The 14,995-nt window shown below is 37.5% G+C and overlaps 1 protein-coding gene across 1 annotated transcript in view; it reads left to right on the top strand.

The window, feature by feature from the left end:
- The window catches only part of raf1b (Raf-1 proto-oncogene, serine/threonine kinase b), a 101,931-nt gene extending 92,078 nt beyond the window's left edge, over window positions 1–9,853 (top strand). The window contains exons 14-17 of the mRNA XM_060835539.1: window positions 371–488; window positions 2,557–2,688; window positions 5,307–5,441; window positions 9,080–9,853. Of these exons, the coding sequence (XP_060691522.1) occupies window positions 371–488; window positions 2,557–2,688; window positions 5,307–5,441; window positions 9,080–9,220 (526 nt within the window). The 3' untranslated portion in view covers window positions 9,221–9,853. The remainder of the gene's footprint in view (window positions 1–370; window positions 489–2,556; window positions 2,689–5,306; window positions 5,442–9,079) is intronic.
- Window positions 9,854–14,995: the final 5,142 nt, after the last annotated feature.

Below are 14,995 nucleotides of genomic sequence, written 5' to 3'. Positions count from 1 at the left end.
TAATTATCATCTTTTTAATATCTGGATTTTTTCATACACTTCAGAAAAATTTCTGAAGATTGTTTTATTTGTGTGTCATCTGTTCTATCTTAGAAAGCATGCACACAGTCTTAATTTCCACTGATACTTATGGTGCTGGAACATTTTTTTGGATGTCCATTAAACAGTGAATTAATGAAGGAATCCACTACCTTATATTTACAAAGTGCGAATTGAGGAAAAATTACTTTTATTGTGAAGTAAAAAGAGGAAGTTAAACTAAAGCTTAATCAGTTTTTAACATTTGGACAGAAGTTACTGGAAACAGTTTTGTTTTACTCAGCAGTATACTACTGCTGTCGACAGACATTCTCCTTAACAGAAGCTCAGACATCTTTCTTCATGAAGGCCTCACCGTGAAGATTGGAGATTTTGGCTTAGCAACTGTGAAATCTCGATGGAGTGGGTCCCAACAAGTAGGACAGCCAACTGGTTCCATTCTTTGGATGGTGAGAATGTGCATGCTTTCATTTTCCTTCTTACGTTCAGTGGATGTTTAGAAAACTGGTTTAGTTGTGTATGTTGAGATAAATATCAAAACTGTGGTTTTGTTCAATAGGCTTCTTACTTAACCCGACACCATAAAAATCAGATCCATAACCTGAGACTTATAAAGCTTTCGTTCAGGAAATGAAAGACCATGTCTGTGTCAAACATTGATTATTAAACAAGGGAGTTATAAGGGTCCAATATTGTTCTTGTTAATAATACATAATCATCAAATGTTCTATTCATGATCTTAACAGCAATTTCTGAACCACAGTCAAACAACCTGCCTCCAAACCTGGAATTCCAGTTAGAAAAGGAGCAAATAGGCAAGAAATTGGGATCTCTGCCACCTGGCTGTTCGTACAGCACAAATCAGAATGTCTACTGTTATTTTGGTGTTTTATGTACACTACTATATTTGACTGTGAATAGTAAGCATTCAGTGCTAAACTTGGTTTCTATCTTATCTAAAGGACACTAGACTTTTTTCTCAAAATACTTTTAATTAGATTCTATTTCTAAATTGAGTTATAAATTGACAATACTATTGAGATCTTTGGAAAATTCATTACAGTTGGAGACATGACTATGTTGTCATAATATTAACAGACATATAATTTCTTTCCAGTCAGAATAGCTTTCTGTCTAATCTCAATGCGGTATTTACAGTCTGGTATTGTGAACAGGCAGACTTTGCGCCTCTATATTCAAAGACGTAGCCCTCCTACACCAGGGTCTGGATGCTGCTTAATGCTACTGAAGAAATGGCAAATGTAACTGGGATTGACTACTTTTAATAAATTGGAACAATTGACTGCAATTTAATAGAATAAACTCTTTGAAACCTTCACCATTAGATTTTTCTTTCTCTCAGCAACCATGTTCTTTCAAATAGAATATTCCAGCTTGTAGACAATAATGTCTACTTTTCCTCTTCATAACAAAATATTCCATTTTGATGGGAGATGTAAGGAAACTATTATTTTCTTAGAAGTGTTAAGTAAAAATTAAATGGGATGGAGAAACATAGTGATTTGGGAATGCAGATATATTATTTGTTAAAAGTGGCATTACAGAGTTATAAGTCTATAACCGTGAAGTGTACTTGTTTCGTTTATGGAGGAAGAAGGATAGAAGCTTGTTAGATTTAAATGTATTGATTTTGATTGCAGTTTAAACACTGCTGTGTTGATCTGGACCTCCAAACTATGAAAAGGATATCTGTAGCATTAGAGAAAATGCAGAAAAGATTTATAAAATGTTATAATTGAGAACAAAGAACTATGAAAATTAAAGAATGAATAGATCTGATGACCTGTCTTCAAAATGTATGAAGTGGTTTGATATGGCAGACAAGGAGAACAAATGGCACAGACAGGAGATAAAAGAAGTTAAGAACAGTAGGTACAAACAGCATGCTGAGGATGTGGAGCTGTTTGCCACATGGATGAAAAAGGTAGCTTTGCTACATTTAAGGGGAGTCTTCATGCATTCTTCACAAATGTTGCTTGATGGAGTCAACACTAGGTGGGTTTGAGTGATGTAAAAAGCTGATCTTGGCCTGCTTAGTGTATATGAACATGTATTGAGCAAGGGGAGAAGGGGTAAATATTCATTCCTAGGGTAAGAAAGCATGAGTTAGATTAAGAGCATAGTACTTCAACTGCTGGCTCTCATTTGAGAAGACTTCAACAATCCTTTTGGTCTGTTCTGCTTTGCCAATTCTAAGCAAGATTGGTTGAATTCTTCCTGTAGACCTTAGGTAACTATTCAGATTCGGCAGGTCATAAATAACGTAGAATCTTTGTTAATATCTCCCATTTTAATGTTTTTCCTTCCTTTCTTACAAACTAAATATACTAGCTCATGTGATATAGTTCAACAATTGGTCATCTTCAACTGCACGATTTACTTTTACATAGTTGAGTGAAAGAATGTTTTCTAAGGTTTGCATTTTCTGAAATGTATGAAACTCTTAGTTGAGTCCCTTAACTGGGCAGTGTAACTTATTCCATGGAACTTTCCCAGGCTCCCGAGGTCATCCGAATGGAGGAAGTTAATCCATATAGTTTTCAATCTGATGTCTATTCATATGGCATTGTACTATTTGAACTAATGACCGGAGAGCTGCCCTACTCCCATATAAACAATCGAGATCAGGTAAGAAGGAAATATGTTCTAGCATGCAACCTTTAAAAACAAATAGGTACTTTGGTGCTCACCTCCTTCTTTGCCCACAACTGTTTAAATATGCTTTCCCTGTCACATACTACGGCAGACTAGTGACTTATTTTGCACCTCTGATTATGGTGCTGTGTAATTAGATGACATTGAGTGGGCATCAAGTCTTGGCTCTTAGTTATTATTCTTCTTCCCCTGCCCTTCATCCCCCAGTAACAAAATGCTTTCTGATGATGACTCAACATGTGATTTTGCAGGGATATGTAGCAACAATGACCTGCAGTTTGTGGTGCATACGCCATGAATCTTGTTTAATTGTGTTGGAAGTGTACGGTTTTAAAGATGTCAAAAGCCTAAAAGATGGCCAGAATTCATGAGTAAATTGCATGGGAACGTCTTTGCTAGGTGTGGTCATGTTATCTTCCAGTAGGAGTTTGCAAAAGATCAGAACCATTTGTTCAGGAAGCTTCTGCTCTGGGCAACTGAAACCAATTTCAGAATTCCAGTTGGTGTGCTGACTGAAGTTATCTAACTTAGCAGAGACTTAGAAGTTATCATTGGAATCTACCAGTCTGCATGATTTGGTACTACAACAGGCATTTTACCTCATGGAAATGCATCTGTTTTACCAATTTCCTTACAAAAAAAAAATTTAATTTCAAAGCAACAAAATAATGAACTATTTTGATGCCTTTCCAAATTCAAAGCTGCAATTTTATGATGCTGTGAACCCAAGTTGTAATAAGTTGTAACAAGGATGGACAATAAATTGGACCAGTCAGTAATGCCCACATGTTATGAATGAATAAAACAAATGATAAAATTTGCTGTATAAACTACACACATGGAATGTGGGTCTCAATTTTGTGAATGCTATTCCTGCAACTGCACGTCTCTGCAATGAGACAGAATTTCAAAAACAATAAACCTGAATTTACATAGTACCTCCTCATGTAGGAAAATATCTCCAGGTTTTGGAAGCCCAAGGGGTTTTACTGAGCCCTATAACAATAGATTCAATATCATTTAAAGCTGTATGTAAAACAACAAAAGAATGCAAATTAATGTACAGAGATACATTGGGTTGCAATTAATTTGAGTTATTATATAGACATTTGGTTATTGAAATGATCTATCTCTAGAAATAAGATTAGATATATTGTAACCAATTGGAACAAAACCCTTTTGTGACTACATGGTTAACTGGGCACTGGTAAATCAAAAATGACAGCAAAAGAATTCCACATTGCCACCAGTCATATAAACAAAACATTAATAAAAGCATAAATATAAAAGCAAAATGTACAGATGCTGGAAATCTGAAGTAAAAACAGAAAATGCTGAAACTGCTCAATTGGTCTGGTAGCACCTACGGAGAGAGAAATGGAGCTAATAGGCAGGGTCTTGTGCCCCCTCCATGGTGGGGTCTGAAAGATGATCGGGGTCAGGGTCTATGACAGTCTGGGCCCAATTCTGCTTTTAGTCTGTATGTTGATCTGGTGGGAGAGTAGTGGTTGGGTGGGTTTCCTGATGAAGGGCTTTTGCCTGAAACATCGATTTTCCTGCTCCTCGGATGCTGCCTGACCTGCTGTGCTTTTCCAGCACCACTCTGATCTAAACTCTGGTTTCCAGCATCTACAGTCCTCACGTTTGCTGAGTGGTGGTTGGGTCCCTCCTACTTTCCTGCCTCCACCTTAAGTCCATGGTGAGAAGTGTCAGGAAAGCTGATCTTGCCCAGCTCATATTTGATGATCTGAGGTGGGCAATTAATGAGCACTGCAGGATCTCATCCCATAGCTGCTCATTATAACTCAGGAGTGAACAGTCGGTTCACAACCAGCAAACATGTCCATGGTAGTTTGTGTGCTTCCAAGTGGTCGCTCATTCAATAGCTTTCAGTGCCTGCTTGAGGGAAATGGGAGGTCTGTTGCGAGCTAGCCCCTGTCCTTGCCAGCAATGTCCATCCATCTTACCAGACTGTAGGGGAAACTCACCCATTAGGAGATGACAGGCGGTGGTTTAACTTGAGGGTCATTGCTTCTCAAGGAGGGGAGAGGTTGAGCCGTTGCAGGAATTCAACCCACACTGTAGGCATCAGTCTGCATTGTAAACAAGCCGTCCATCCAATTGAGCTAACTGGCTATAACAATCCTAGGCCTCCTGTGCCTTCAAAGTATTGCTCAATATTCAGAGGTTGACAGTTCTTAGGAGGTGGAACTTCTATTCCATGTTGACCATAATCACAGTAGATGACCAGCTGTTCAATGCCAGAATGGAAGAAGATATAGCAGACCTACCCAAAATGAGGTGATGCATTCTCTTGCTGGCTCTCCAGCAGGTGACTGAGGTACTGTTGCCCCTCGACAAGATTAATCCTAATGTTTCAGTCTGCTAAACAGTAACCTGAAACTTTCATTCTATTTTACTCTCCACTTCTGCAAAGCCTACTATTTTCAAGATTTTTATCTTTTGCTTTATTTTCAGCACTTTATTTTTGCAATTAAGCATTTTTTTTGGTAAATATATTTTACATTCTTTCACTCATTGATTAAACACAATTTTAATATTTGTATTTACCTTTGTTTTCATGTGATTAGATTATTTTTATGGTGGGACGAGGATTTTTAACACCTGACCTCAGTAAACTCTACAAAAATTGCCCCAAAACAATGAAGAGACTCGTAGCAAACTGTTTGAACAGAAATAAGGATGATCGACCCCTCTTTCCTCAGGTAAGATTAAAGATATGGAGAGCAGCTGCTGCTTTACTGATAATAGACCAAAGAAATAAGATGTGCCTCATATTTCTTTTTTGTATTAGTTTTTAGAGGCAAATAGACAGGTTTGCAAACTTTTCCTCCTGAGCAAACTAAATTCTAAAACTAAATCAGTACATGGAAAGGTTATATCCAACTTGTAATTTGGTGAAATCTTGAGAATTATTTGCTGTTTTAATCATTCAAACACAAGAGAATTATTTGGAGGGAATCCAGAGAAGAGTCTCTGGGTTAATCATTGAATCTTGGACTGAATGAACACTGAAATGTAATCTCTTTGATTGAAGAGAGAAGTGTTATAAAATATTGGTGAATAAATCTTTTCCCTGGGGTCGTGGAGTCCAGAACTAGAGGGCATAGGTTTAGGGTGAGAGGGGAAAGATATAAAAGAGACCTAAGGGGCAGCTTTTTCATGCAGAGGGTGGTATGTGTATGGAATGAGCTGCCAGAGGATGTGGAGGAGGCTGGTACAATTGCAGTATTTAAGAGGCATTTGGATGGGTATATGAATAGGAAGAGTTTAGAGGGATTATGGGCTGGGCGCTGGCAGGTGGGTCTAGATTGGGTTGGGATATCTGGTCGGCATGGACAGGTTGGTCCGAAGGGTCTGTTTCCCTGCTGTACATTTCTATGATTCTATGAAATGGTGTAGAAAACATGAATGCAGTGCTTTACCTCAAAGTAAGCCAGGACAATTTAACAAGATTACATAGGTGAAGAGTAAATTCAGCACTAATATCAGAACTAGCATTAAACAGATTTCCAGAAAGAGTAGGAGTTATTCAAATAAAAAGAAAAAAAATCGGAATTCACAAATTGACATAATTATTTAAAGGCATTAAATTAAAATGCACCAACTTAATTGAATGTGATGGCATTATGAGAAAAAAAATTGAGTGCTCTTCTGAATTCTCTTCTTGAATTGTGAAGACCCTACATGAAACCAGTACCCTGATGCTGGGAATCAGAAACAAAATAAAAATTGCTGGTAAAGCTCAGCAGGTCTGGCAGCATCAAGTCCAATGACCCTTCTTCAGAACAGGTTTTGGAATGTACTCAAAATGTTAACTCTATTTTCTCATCGCAGTTGCTGGCAGACCTGCTAAGTTTCTCCAGCAATTTCTGTCTTTGTTTGTTTCAGACCTCCAGTACTTATAGTTCTTAGTTTTATTATAGGAGTTACTTAAGCTGAATACCTGTATCAACTATTTATTTTGTAATTAGGAAATCATTTAAACATGGCTCATTTCAATTAAATATCTAGTAAGAGTTGGACATGGAAAACACCATGTTGCAAACAAATTATAGAAGCTTGCATATCAAGTACTGGAGAAATGATCAAAATCCCAAATCATATTCCAGTTTTTTTACTCTTCTTCCTTCTATCACTCTCAACAGGACAGATTTTATTTCTAGTAAAAACGATTTATATAGTCCTTTTAAAATAATGAAACATCCCCAGCTGTTTCATTATAAAACTGAATATGCCCAAAGGAGGTAATTTAGGTCAGATATCCAAATGCTTTGTCAAAAAGGTAGGTTTTAAGGAGTGTCCTAAGTCAATGTTATGAGGATGAGTGGTGTACGGAGGGAATGTCTAAGCAACTGAAGGCATGACCATTAATGATTGGGAACACAGAATAGATGAAAATTAGAGGACGACAGATGTCTTAGATGCTTGTGAAATACAAGATGAAGAGATTTAAAAATTAGATCAGAATTTTAAAACCGAGTCATCGCTTGATCCGGTGCCATTGCAGATCAGTGAGCGCAGGGAAATGAGGGATCAGGATCTGGTGTGAGTTAAGACATGGGCTACAGTTTTGGGTATTCTCAAATTTATGAAGGATAGAACGTGGGAGACCAGCCAGGATTATCTTGGAATAATGGAGTCTGGGCATAGGCAATGCATGAGAGCATTAGCAACAGATGAACTGAAAAAAGTAATCTTTTAAAGGTCAAAATAGCAGTCTTAACACTGAGGCCAAAAGAGCTCAGAAGCTCATCTCAGTCAAAAATGACACCAGGATTGCAAACAACTAACTTAACCTTGAACTCTTACCATGAAGAGGGACTGAGTTGATTCTAGGGAATGGAGTTTGGAACAGGGACTGAAAACAATGGTTTCATTCTTCCCAATATTTAATTGGAGAAAATTTGAACTTAGTACAAATGTCAGATAATTTAGCAGTAATTTGGAATCAAGAGAAGTGCTAATGAAGTAGAGCAGGATGTGACTAGTGTACATGTGAAAACTAACACCATGTCTTTGGATGATGCAACCCCTTGGTGACATGTAGATCAGAAATAGGAAGGAGCCGTGGATAGACCTTTTGGAACAACAAAGGTAATGTTAAGGGAACAGGAGGGAAAGCCTAGTGATTCTCAGACAGATGGAATAGGTAGGAAGAGAATCGCATGACACAGTTCCATCTAACTGGATGAGCAGAATGGTGAGGTGTTGAAGGAGAACGGTGTGATCAGTTCAGTCTAAGGCTGCTTTTAGGTTTTGAAGGATGAGGATGGAAAATGTACGATTGTCAGTCACGTGGGATGTCACTTTTGACTTTGAGAGCTGTTTCAGTTCTCTGACTTCTTTTTGCAGAATGCTGATTACTGCTCCCTTTAAAAATCAGTACTCAATTCTTTCTCCCTTAAATCAGAAAGTGTTTAGAAACTCAGCAGGTCAGGCAGTTTCCGTACAACGAGAAACAGTTAAAATTTCAAGTCCAATGACTTCTCTGGAACTGCTCTAAAGAAGATTCATTGGACTCAAAAAGATAAGTCTACTTCTGCCTCCAAAAGATGCTGGCAGACCTGCAGAGTTTTTCCAGCACTTTTTATTTTTATTTTGGATCTCCAGCAGTACTTAACTTTTATTTGTCTAGCTCCCTTTCCTGTATGAAGTCTTGTAATGAAATGGTTACATGTATTGATTTTGTCTTTTATGAACAAATTGAATTTGGACCTCCACGAGTTGAAGTTAATTTTAGAAAATACTTTTGGGTATTTCATTATTTGTTCAATGTGCTGTAAACTTTACATGTAACAAACATTTTGATTTTAGTTCTGACTTTAAATGTTAGGGATGAGGCTGGCTCTGAGCTTTGCTGGGGATGAGTGTAAATAGCCTTGGGGCATAAGGATTCAATTTCGGCTGTTAATTTGCATTCCCACAGGTAGGCTTGAGTGGATTGACTGACTCTGAAGGTTTAGGTTTCACCTTATATAATCGCTTTGCATTCTGCATCCAGAATTCCAAAAATGCAGGAGATGATTAATAACATCAAGGTTAAGTAATAATTAGATTATAGAAGAAAATGGCATTTCTAACCAAGTTAATTGGACAAAGCATTCCTACAGCACTCAGATGTCACAAAAACTTTCTTAAAAATAATTATTGCAAAGAATCTGATTAAATCCTACTGTGAGAATTTAGCTAAAATGAGTAATTGTTTCTAACCACGATTTTATTTAAATTGCCATTCCTGTAATTTAAGTTAGATAAATTATTTTTTACTCAACATGTTTAGGAGTGCTATTGGTTGATTTGTCTTTTTAAATGAATTGTTTTCTTTCTGAAATTGTTACAGATTTTATCTTCCGTTGAACTATTGCAACATTCATTACCCAAAATCCACCGTAGTGCCTCTGAACCCTCTCTACATAGAGCTGCACACACTGAAGACTTGAATCCATTAACCTTAACGTCAACAAGAGTGGTGGCTTGCTAACTGATCTCGAGTTGAGAGCAATGGAGAAAGCTGTGTCGTTGAATTTCTTTGGGTCATATATGCAACATCCATTCACTTGTAATCAATCCTGATACTGGTATTGTTCAGGTTAACAATACTAACTAGCAAAGTAAAAATACATCCACATCATTCAATGTGTGGAATCTTGATAAATGTCATGAAGCCTTTTTCAGAGATGGACAAACTGACTTGTACACCATGGATTCTTGTCAGCAGCTGTTTTACCCATTGCTATACTCATCAGCAAATTTCAGACTGTGTGCTGGCTCAAGGTGGCTGAATTGGAAACAACCACATTACAGCATACCACATGATGATCCAAGCACCAAAATACTTGATTATTAAAGAAGACACTTATAAAGAAAATATTCACTGCTTTTATATTGACTTATCAAATCTGAGAACTAAAGGTGAACTAATGCGGTAAACCGTGAGTCAGTATGATGCAACAAATGTGTTGAAGTTGTTATAAATAATTGGGCGGTTTTTGTTTCATTTTGGTTTGGGATTTGTTTTTGCTAATGAGTGGGGATGATGTGGTATTCCACTGAATACCTGTAGAGTTGTTGTCAGTCCCATGTGTTTTAATAAAATAAGTTAATTTGAGTTTTATTCAGAATTATATGCAGTTCATTTTAATCCATTCAAAGTTTCAGAACATTCAATCGTTGAAAAATGGGATTGCATCAATTGGCAGTATTGAAATACCAAAAGACTATGGATATATAATTAGTTACTGTGAATGAGCAACATAAAAATATCCAGTAGAAAAACTAGAGATTGCTGTGACCAAGTGTAACTTTTTGATTCATTCCCCATTTTGTGCAATTGTGGTTTGGCCAGTAGGGCAAGCAGGCCAAACATGGCTGTTCTTCCAGTGGATAATATTTGTTTTTATAACCCATCATGCTACATTTATCAAGTTATTTCAGTGATTCTCTCTGTGTCAATTTTATTTCCTGCACCCCCCAACTCCCCCACCCCCCACCACAAGCTGTTAACCTTTTGGTAGAGCACAGCTCAATGATTATCAAAATCAGTCAAGAAGAAGAACTTTAAGATAATAAATGGCTGAAAGCTGAGTCTGAAATGATAGTAAACATTATAGTTTAAATTTATGGTCCCCATAAATAATGCTGACAAAAATATCTAACTTCCAGTTGATAACAAAAAGGATGGCACAACAAGATTACACATTTTAATTTGTAACAAACAGTAAAAGCACCATTAACCAGACACCATTTTTTGAAGTTATCTTATGTTTCAAACTATGGAACAGAATTTTCCTCTTTTTACATTTATCATGACCAAAAGTACCACTTTATTGATATGTGTAACATTGTCTTTTTAAGCAGTCAAAGCAACTCTTGGCTCCTGAGGGGATTTTTTCTTTTCTCACCTTTTGGTTTTTAAAAAAATTTCAGAACCATCTTCATGGTGAGAATTTTCCTAGAAATTCTGTCTTTCATACCACCCAGCAAATCTTCCATTTGTTTTTATTCCTCATATATTTGACCCGTTTCCAATTTGAGTCCGAGCTCCCACCCACATTCTTGCACAGTGAATCAAAGGGACTTTGAGCCTCCTATATCCAGGCAAATTAATTTTGATATTTTCAAGATTATAACCTGATCTGAAAATTGCTTCCTCTGCACCCTTCCCTTCTCAAAATCCACCTTCATCGCAATGTGAATCACAGGGGCCTTATATCCAGGTTGAAGTAGGAATTACTTATTCTCATCTCTATGCTATCCTGGAATCAAATGGAGTGTCTGAAGCATAGTCATTTACAGTCTGACATTCTCAACACGTTCCTGGGCCTTTGGTAATTACAGGATACCTAGTGTCATCACAGATGCCACTGCCATTGTCTCTAAGTGGGAAACCTTACACCTTCTTCCCAGAAAAGCAACAGGTCGTTCTATGACAGGGATAAATGTAGAGTAATAGGGTAGGGGAATGGGTCTGGTTGGGTTGCTCTTCGGAGGGTTGATGTGGATTTGTTCAGCCTAATGGCCTGTTTTCATACTGTAGAGGTTCTATGATTCTAACCAAAGAGTCGTAGTGGTCTAAAGCACAGGGAAAGGGCTTTTGGCCCATCAAGTGTATGCCAGATGAAAAAAACCACCTAACTATTCTCAGTGTAGGAACAAATTACTACTGGACTTCTGTACTGAAAAAATACAGATGCTGGAGATCACCGTGGGTCAGAGCTCTGATGAAGTGTCATCTAGACTCTGTTGAAGTCTAGATGAAGCTCTGATGAAGTGCCATCTAAAATGCTGCCTGACACACTGTGATCTCTAGCATTTGTTCTTTTCACCTAACTATTCTCATTCCATTCTCCAACACTTGCCCATGGACTTGGCCCATTTCCTTATATACCTTCTTTATCAGCCAACTCACTTCTGAACAATGCCAGGCATAGTTCAGAACAGGTTACGTGACTGACTTCATTTTTAACCTAAAGACAGTTTGCATCTGTCATAGTATTGCCTACTTGCTTAATGACACTTGTTTATAAAACCTGATAGTACTTTCACTGTTTGGTCAGAAATCTGAGAAAGACTGGAGCAATAAGCTAACGGCTGACGCTGCAGTATTATATTGCAAGAAATGATGTTTGTCTTTTGGATGAAACAGTAAAGTGGGGCCTGGCTGTACAGGAAATCTAATGATACTGTTTCAAAGAGCAGGAGACTGAGACCTAGTATTCTGGCCAATATTTACACTTCAACATCACAGAACCAGATAACCAGGTCATTATTACATTGCTGTATTCAAATTAGCGGTCATATTCCTAAATTACACAGCTGTAAAACACTTTAGGAAGTCCAATTGGTGTTCAAAATGAGAGGAAAAAAGAGTGAATTCACCTTCAGTATCTTAAACAGCTGTGAAATTTCAATTAGAGGAGCAACCAATGGAAAAGTCACCCCTATACGTAGGAGGGAAATGAGAAACAATTTGTGAAGAGTTGCTTCTCAATTCACAGATTCTGTGTCTCCTCTTCATTCCACTCTTCCAGACTGGCAAGGATGGGAATTCCAAGACCCAACCAGACCAAGGCTCGTTCTGGGTTGGATTGCAGTAAGGGGCAGCTTTGTTTTCTGGTCCTGGACTGAAACCATTGCTGTCACTCAGACTTTCAATCTATGCCCTTTTCCTCTGGCAGTAGCACAGGGCTGGAGATACCTAGATCTGCAGCAATTTTTCACTTTGATCAAAACTCACTTTCCAGTTCCAAGTCCCGAACAAAGATATTGACATTGGAAAGGGACCGAAGAACCACAAACCAGTTATGTTGGATTTCTGCGCCTACAGAAAGTTTACACCACACTTCCAAAAGTTTTAAAAGTGATTCACTTTAGCTTTAACAGTTTTTTAAAAAAATTCTACTCTTTAATTGGCGCTTTTGCAATTAGGAGAATAATTCCATAGGATCAAAACATGGGAAGCTTCATTTTATTAATATCATTTACTGTTTATAAATAATGCAACAGGCCACCACCCATTTGATACCTCCAATCAATGATCTGTCTTAAGCAGGTCTTGCTAAAGTAGCTACTAGAAGGCAAAAAGAGCTATTTTTATTTATTCACAAGATGTGGGTGTTGCTGGCTATGCCTTCTTGCCCAATGGCCAGTTTAAAGTCAACATGTTGTTGTAGGTCTGGAATTGCATGTAGGCCAGACCAGGTAAGCCCAGAAGATTTCCTTCCCTAAAGGAGGTTGGTGAACCAGGTGGATGTTTCTTACAAGTGACGTGACGATGGTTATATGGTCACCATTAGGCTAGCTTTTAATTCAGTCTTTTAAAATTCAATTTTTGCCACAAATATGTAACCTTCAATGTGCTGATATGTTCCAAGGAGCTTTACAGGGGTATTTTAAAAGAAACACATGATAGCCAGCCACTGAAGGAAATACCAGGTCATACTACCAAAAGCTTGGTGAAAGAGATTGTAATGTGGGGTCTTAAAAGAGAGAAGTGAGGTACAGAAGGTGTAGGGAGAGTATTCTAGAATCTGGGGTCTACAAAAGTGAAGAGCTGACCACCAGTGGTGGCATAATTAAAATCGGTGCTACACCAGAGGCTAGAACTAGATATCTTGAAGGCTTGTGGAGTTGGTGGAAATTGCATTGTAAGAGAGGGGTGAGACCTTAGAGAGATTTAAAAATTCTCGGCCATGTTTTCAAATATTGCTGAATTGGGAGTCAGTTTAGGTTAGTGAAAACCTGGGTGACAGGGGAAAAAAATTGTTTTGAGTTTAATCATGTCACCAGTTTTTGGATAACCTCAAGTTTAAGAAGGCCAGTCAGGAATGTGATGGAATAGTCAAGTCTCAAGCTAAATAAGGCATAAGTGAGGGTTTCAGCAGATTCCGCATTAAGACTTGATGATATATACAGTCTTTTGGTTACCTAATTAAAGATAAAAACACTTAAATAATTCACCAAAAATACAGAAGGTACAAAATATTACGCAACTATATTATCTAATAAACAAATTTGTGCAAATGAAGAAAGAGCTTTTGGAAACCATACTTAGTTCCTGTAATCAAAGATAATCTCAACACCCCTTGGGGTAGAAAAAAGAAAAGTTATCCTATTGTCATTAAATAATATATAAATACATGTCTTTGTTTTCTCTTTCCCTTTGCAACCTTCTGCTCCTATGTACTTTGTTTCTGATTTAATATAACAGGACATATCAGAGAAGTGCTCAACTTATAAGCAAGATGGGGAGAAAGTATTTCTGTTTACAGATGGGTTGAGAACTAGATTTAAAGTGAATGGTAAAAGAACCAAAGTCAACATGAGGAAAAAGTAACTGGTTAGAATTCACAATGTACTCCCTAGGTGTGGTTGAGATAGCTTCAATTGTGGTTTTTAAAAGAAAATCAACTAATTAAATGAGCAAAAAAAAAATTTATAGGGCAACACCTAAAGACAGGGAAGTAGGATTAGCCATGTCACTCTTAGAAAAAGCTATTATGTCGATGGCTATCCTTTGGATGGGCCACAAACCCAATGCCCCACTCAGTCTCTTTGGATATAAATCAAAGAAGGGAAAGAGATATTGTTGTGATTCTAGACAAGACCACCACATCTATGTTACAATCTAGTTAGGAACAGTAAATCTATGTTACAATCCAGTTGGGAACAGTAATGTTTCCGTTTTAAAGTAGATGCAGTTTGAAATGCTTAATACACTAAGAGAATAAGGTCGCAAGATTCTATAGTTTTGCAGCAAAACAACCTAAACTTTACAGTATTCGGTTAGAAAAGCAAAACAATCCAAATAAATGTAACTTCTAACATTCAGAATGAAAATAAGTTAACAAACAAACTGTAGTTGAACTCCCCACACTTTGTATGGTTGAGGCAGTCAAAAGGACTGCATCATATCTCATCAAAATTCTGACTCCTTTGCAAGGAATTCCACTTCTTCCCTTTCTAAGATTTAGCTTTGAAAATGCCTTCAAAGCTTCTCTGACTCAGGCTGCCTCAATGATGCTCCTATTCTGGAAATTCAATTTCTTCTCCTGTAACTGAATTAAACCTGACTCCAAGACTACTGCCAAGCATCTCATTACTGGCACAATTTCAGCCATTGATTTAACTTTTCCTAAGCTTCAATCTTTTTCAGCTGCATTAAGCAAACATTCCTTGCAGTTACCTTCACCCCACCCTCAGCAGCATTCAGCTATCAATGGCAACCAAGGTTTCTTCTTAGCCCTAACCTTTCTCC

The sequence above is a fragment of the Hemiscyllium ocellatum genome, chromosome 14, assembly GCF_020745735.1.
Source record: "Hemiscyllium ocellatum isolate sHemOce1 chromosome 14, sHemOce1.pat.X.cur, whole genome shotgun sequence".
Classification (NCBI taxonomy): domain Eukaryota; kingdom Metazoa; phylum Chordata; class Chondrichthyes; order Orectolobiformes; family Hemiscylliidae; genus Hemiscyllium; species Hemiscyllium ocellatum.
This window is presented reverse-complemented; position numbering and strand designations above follow the sequence as displayed.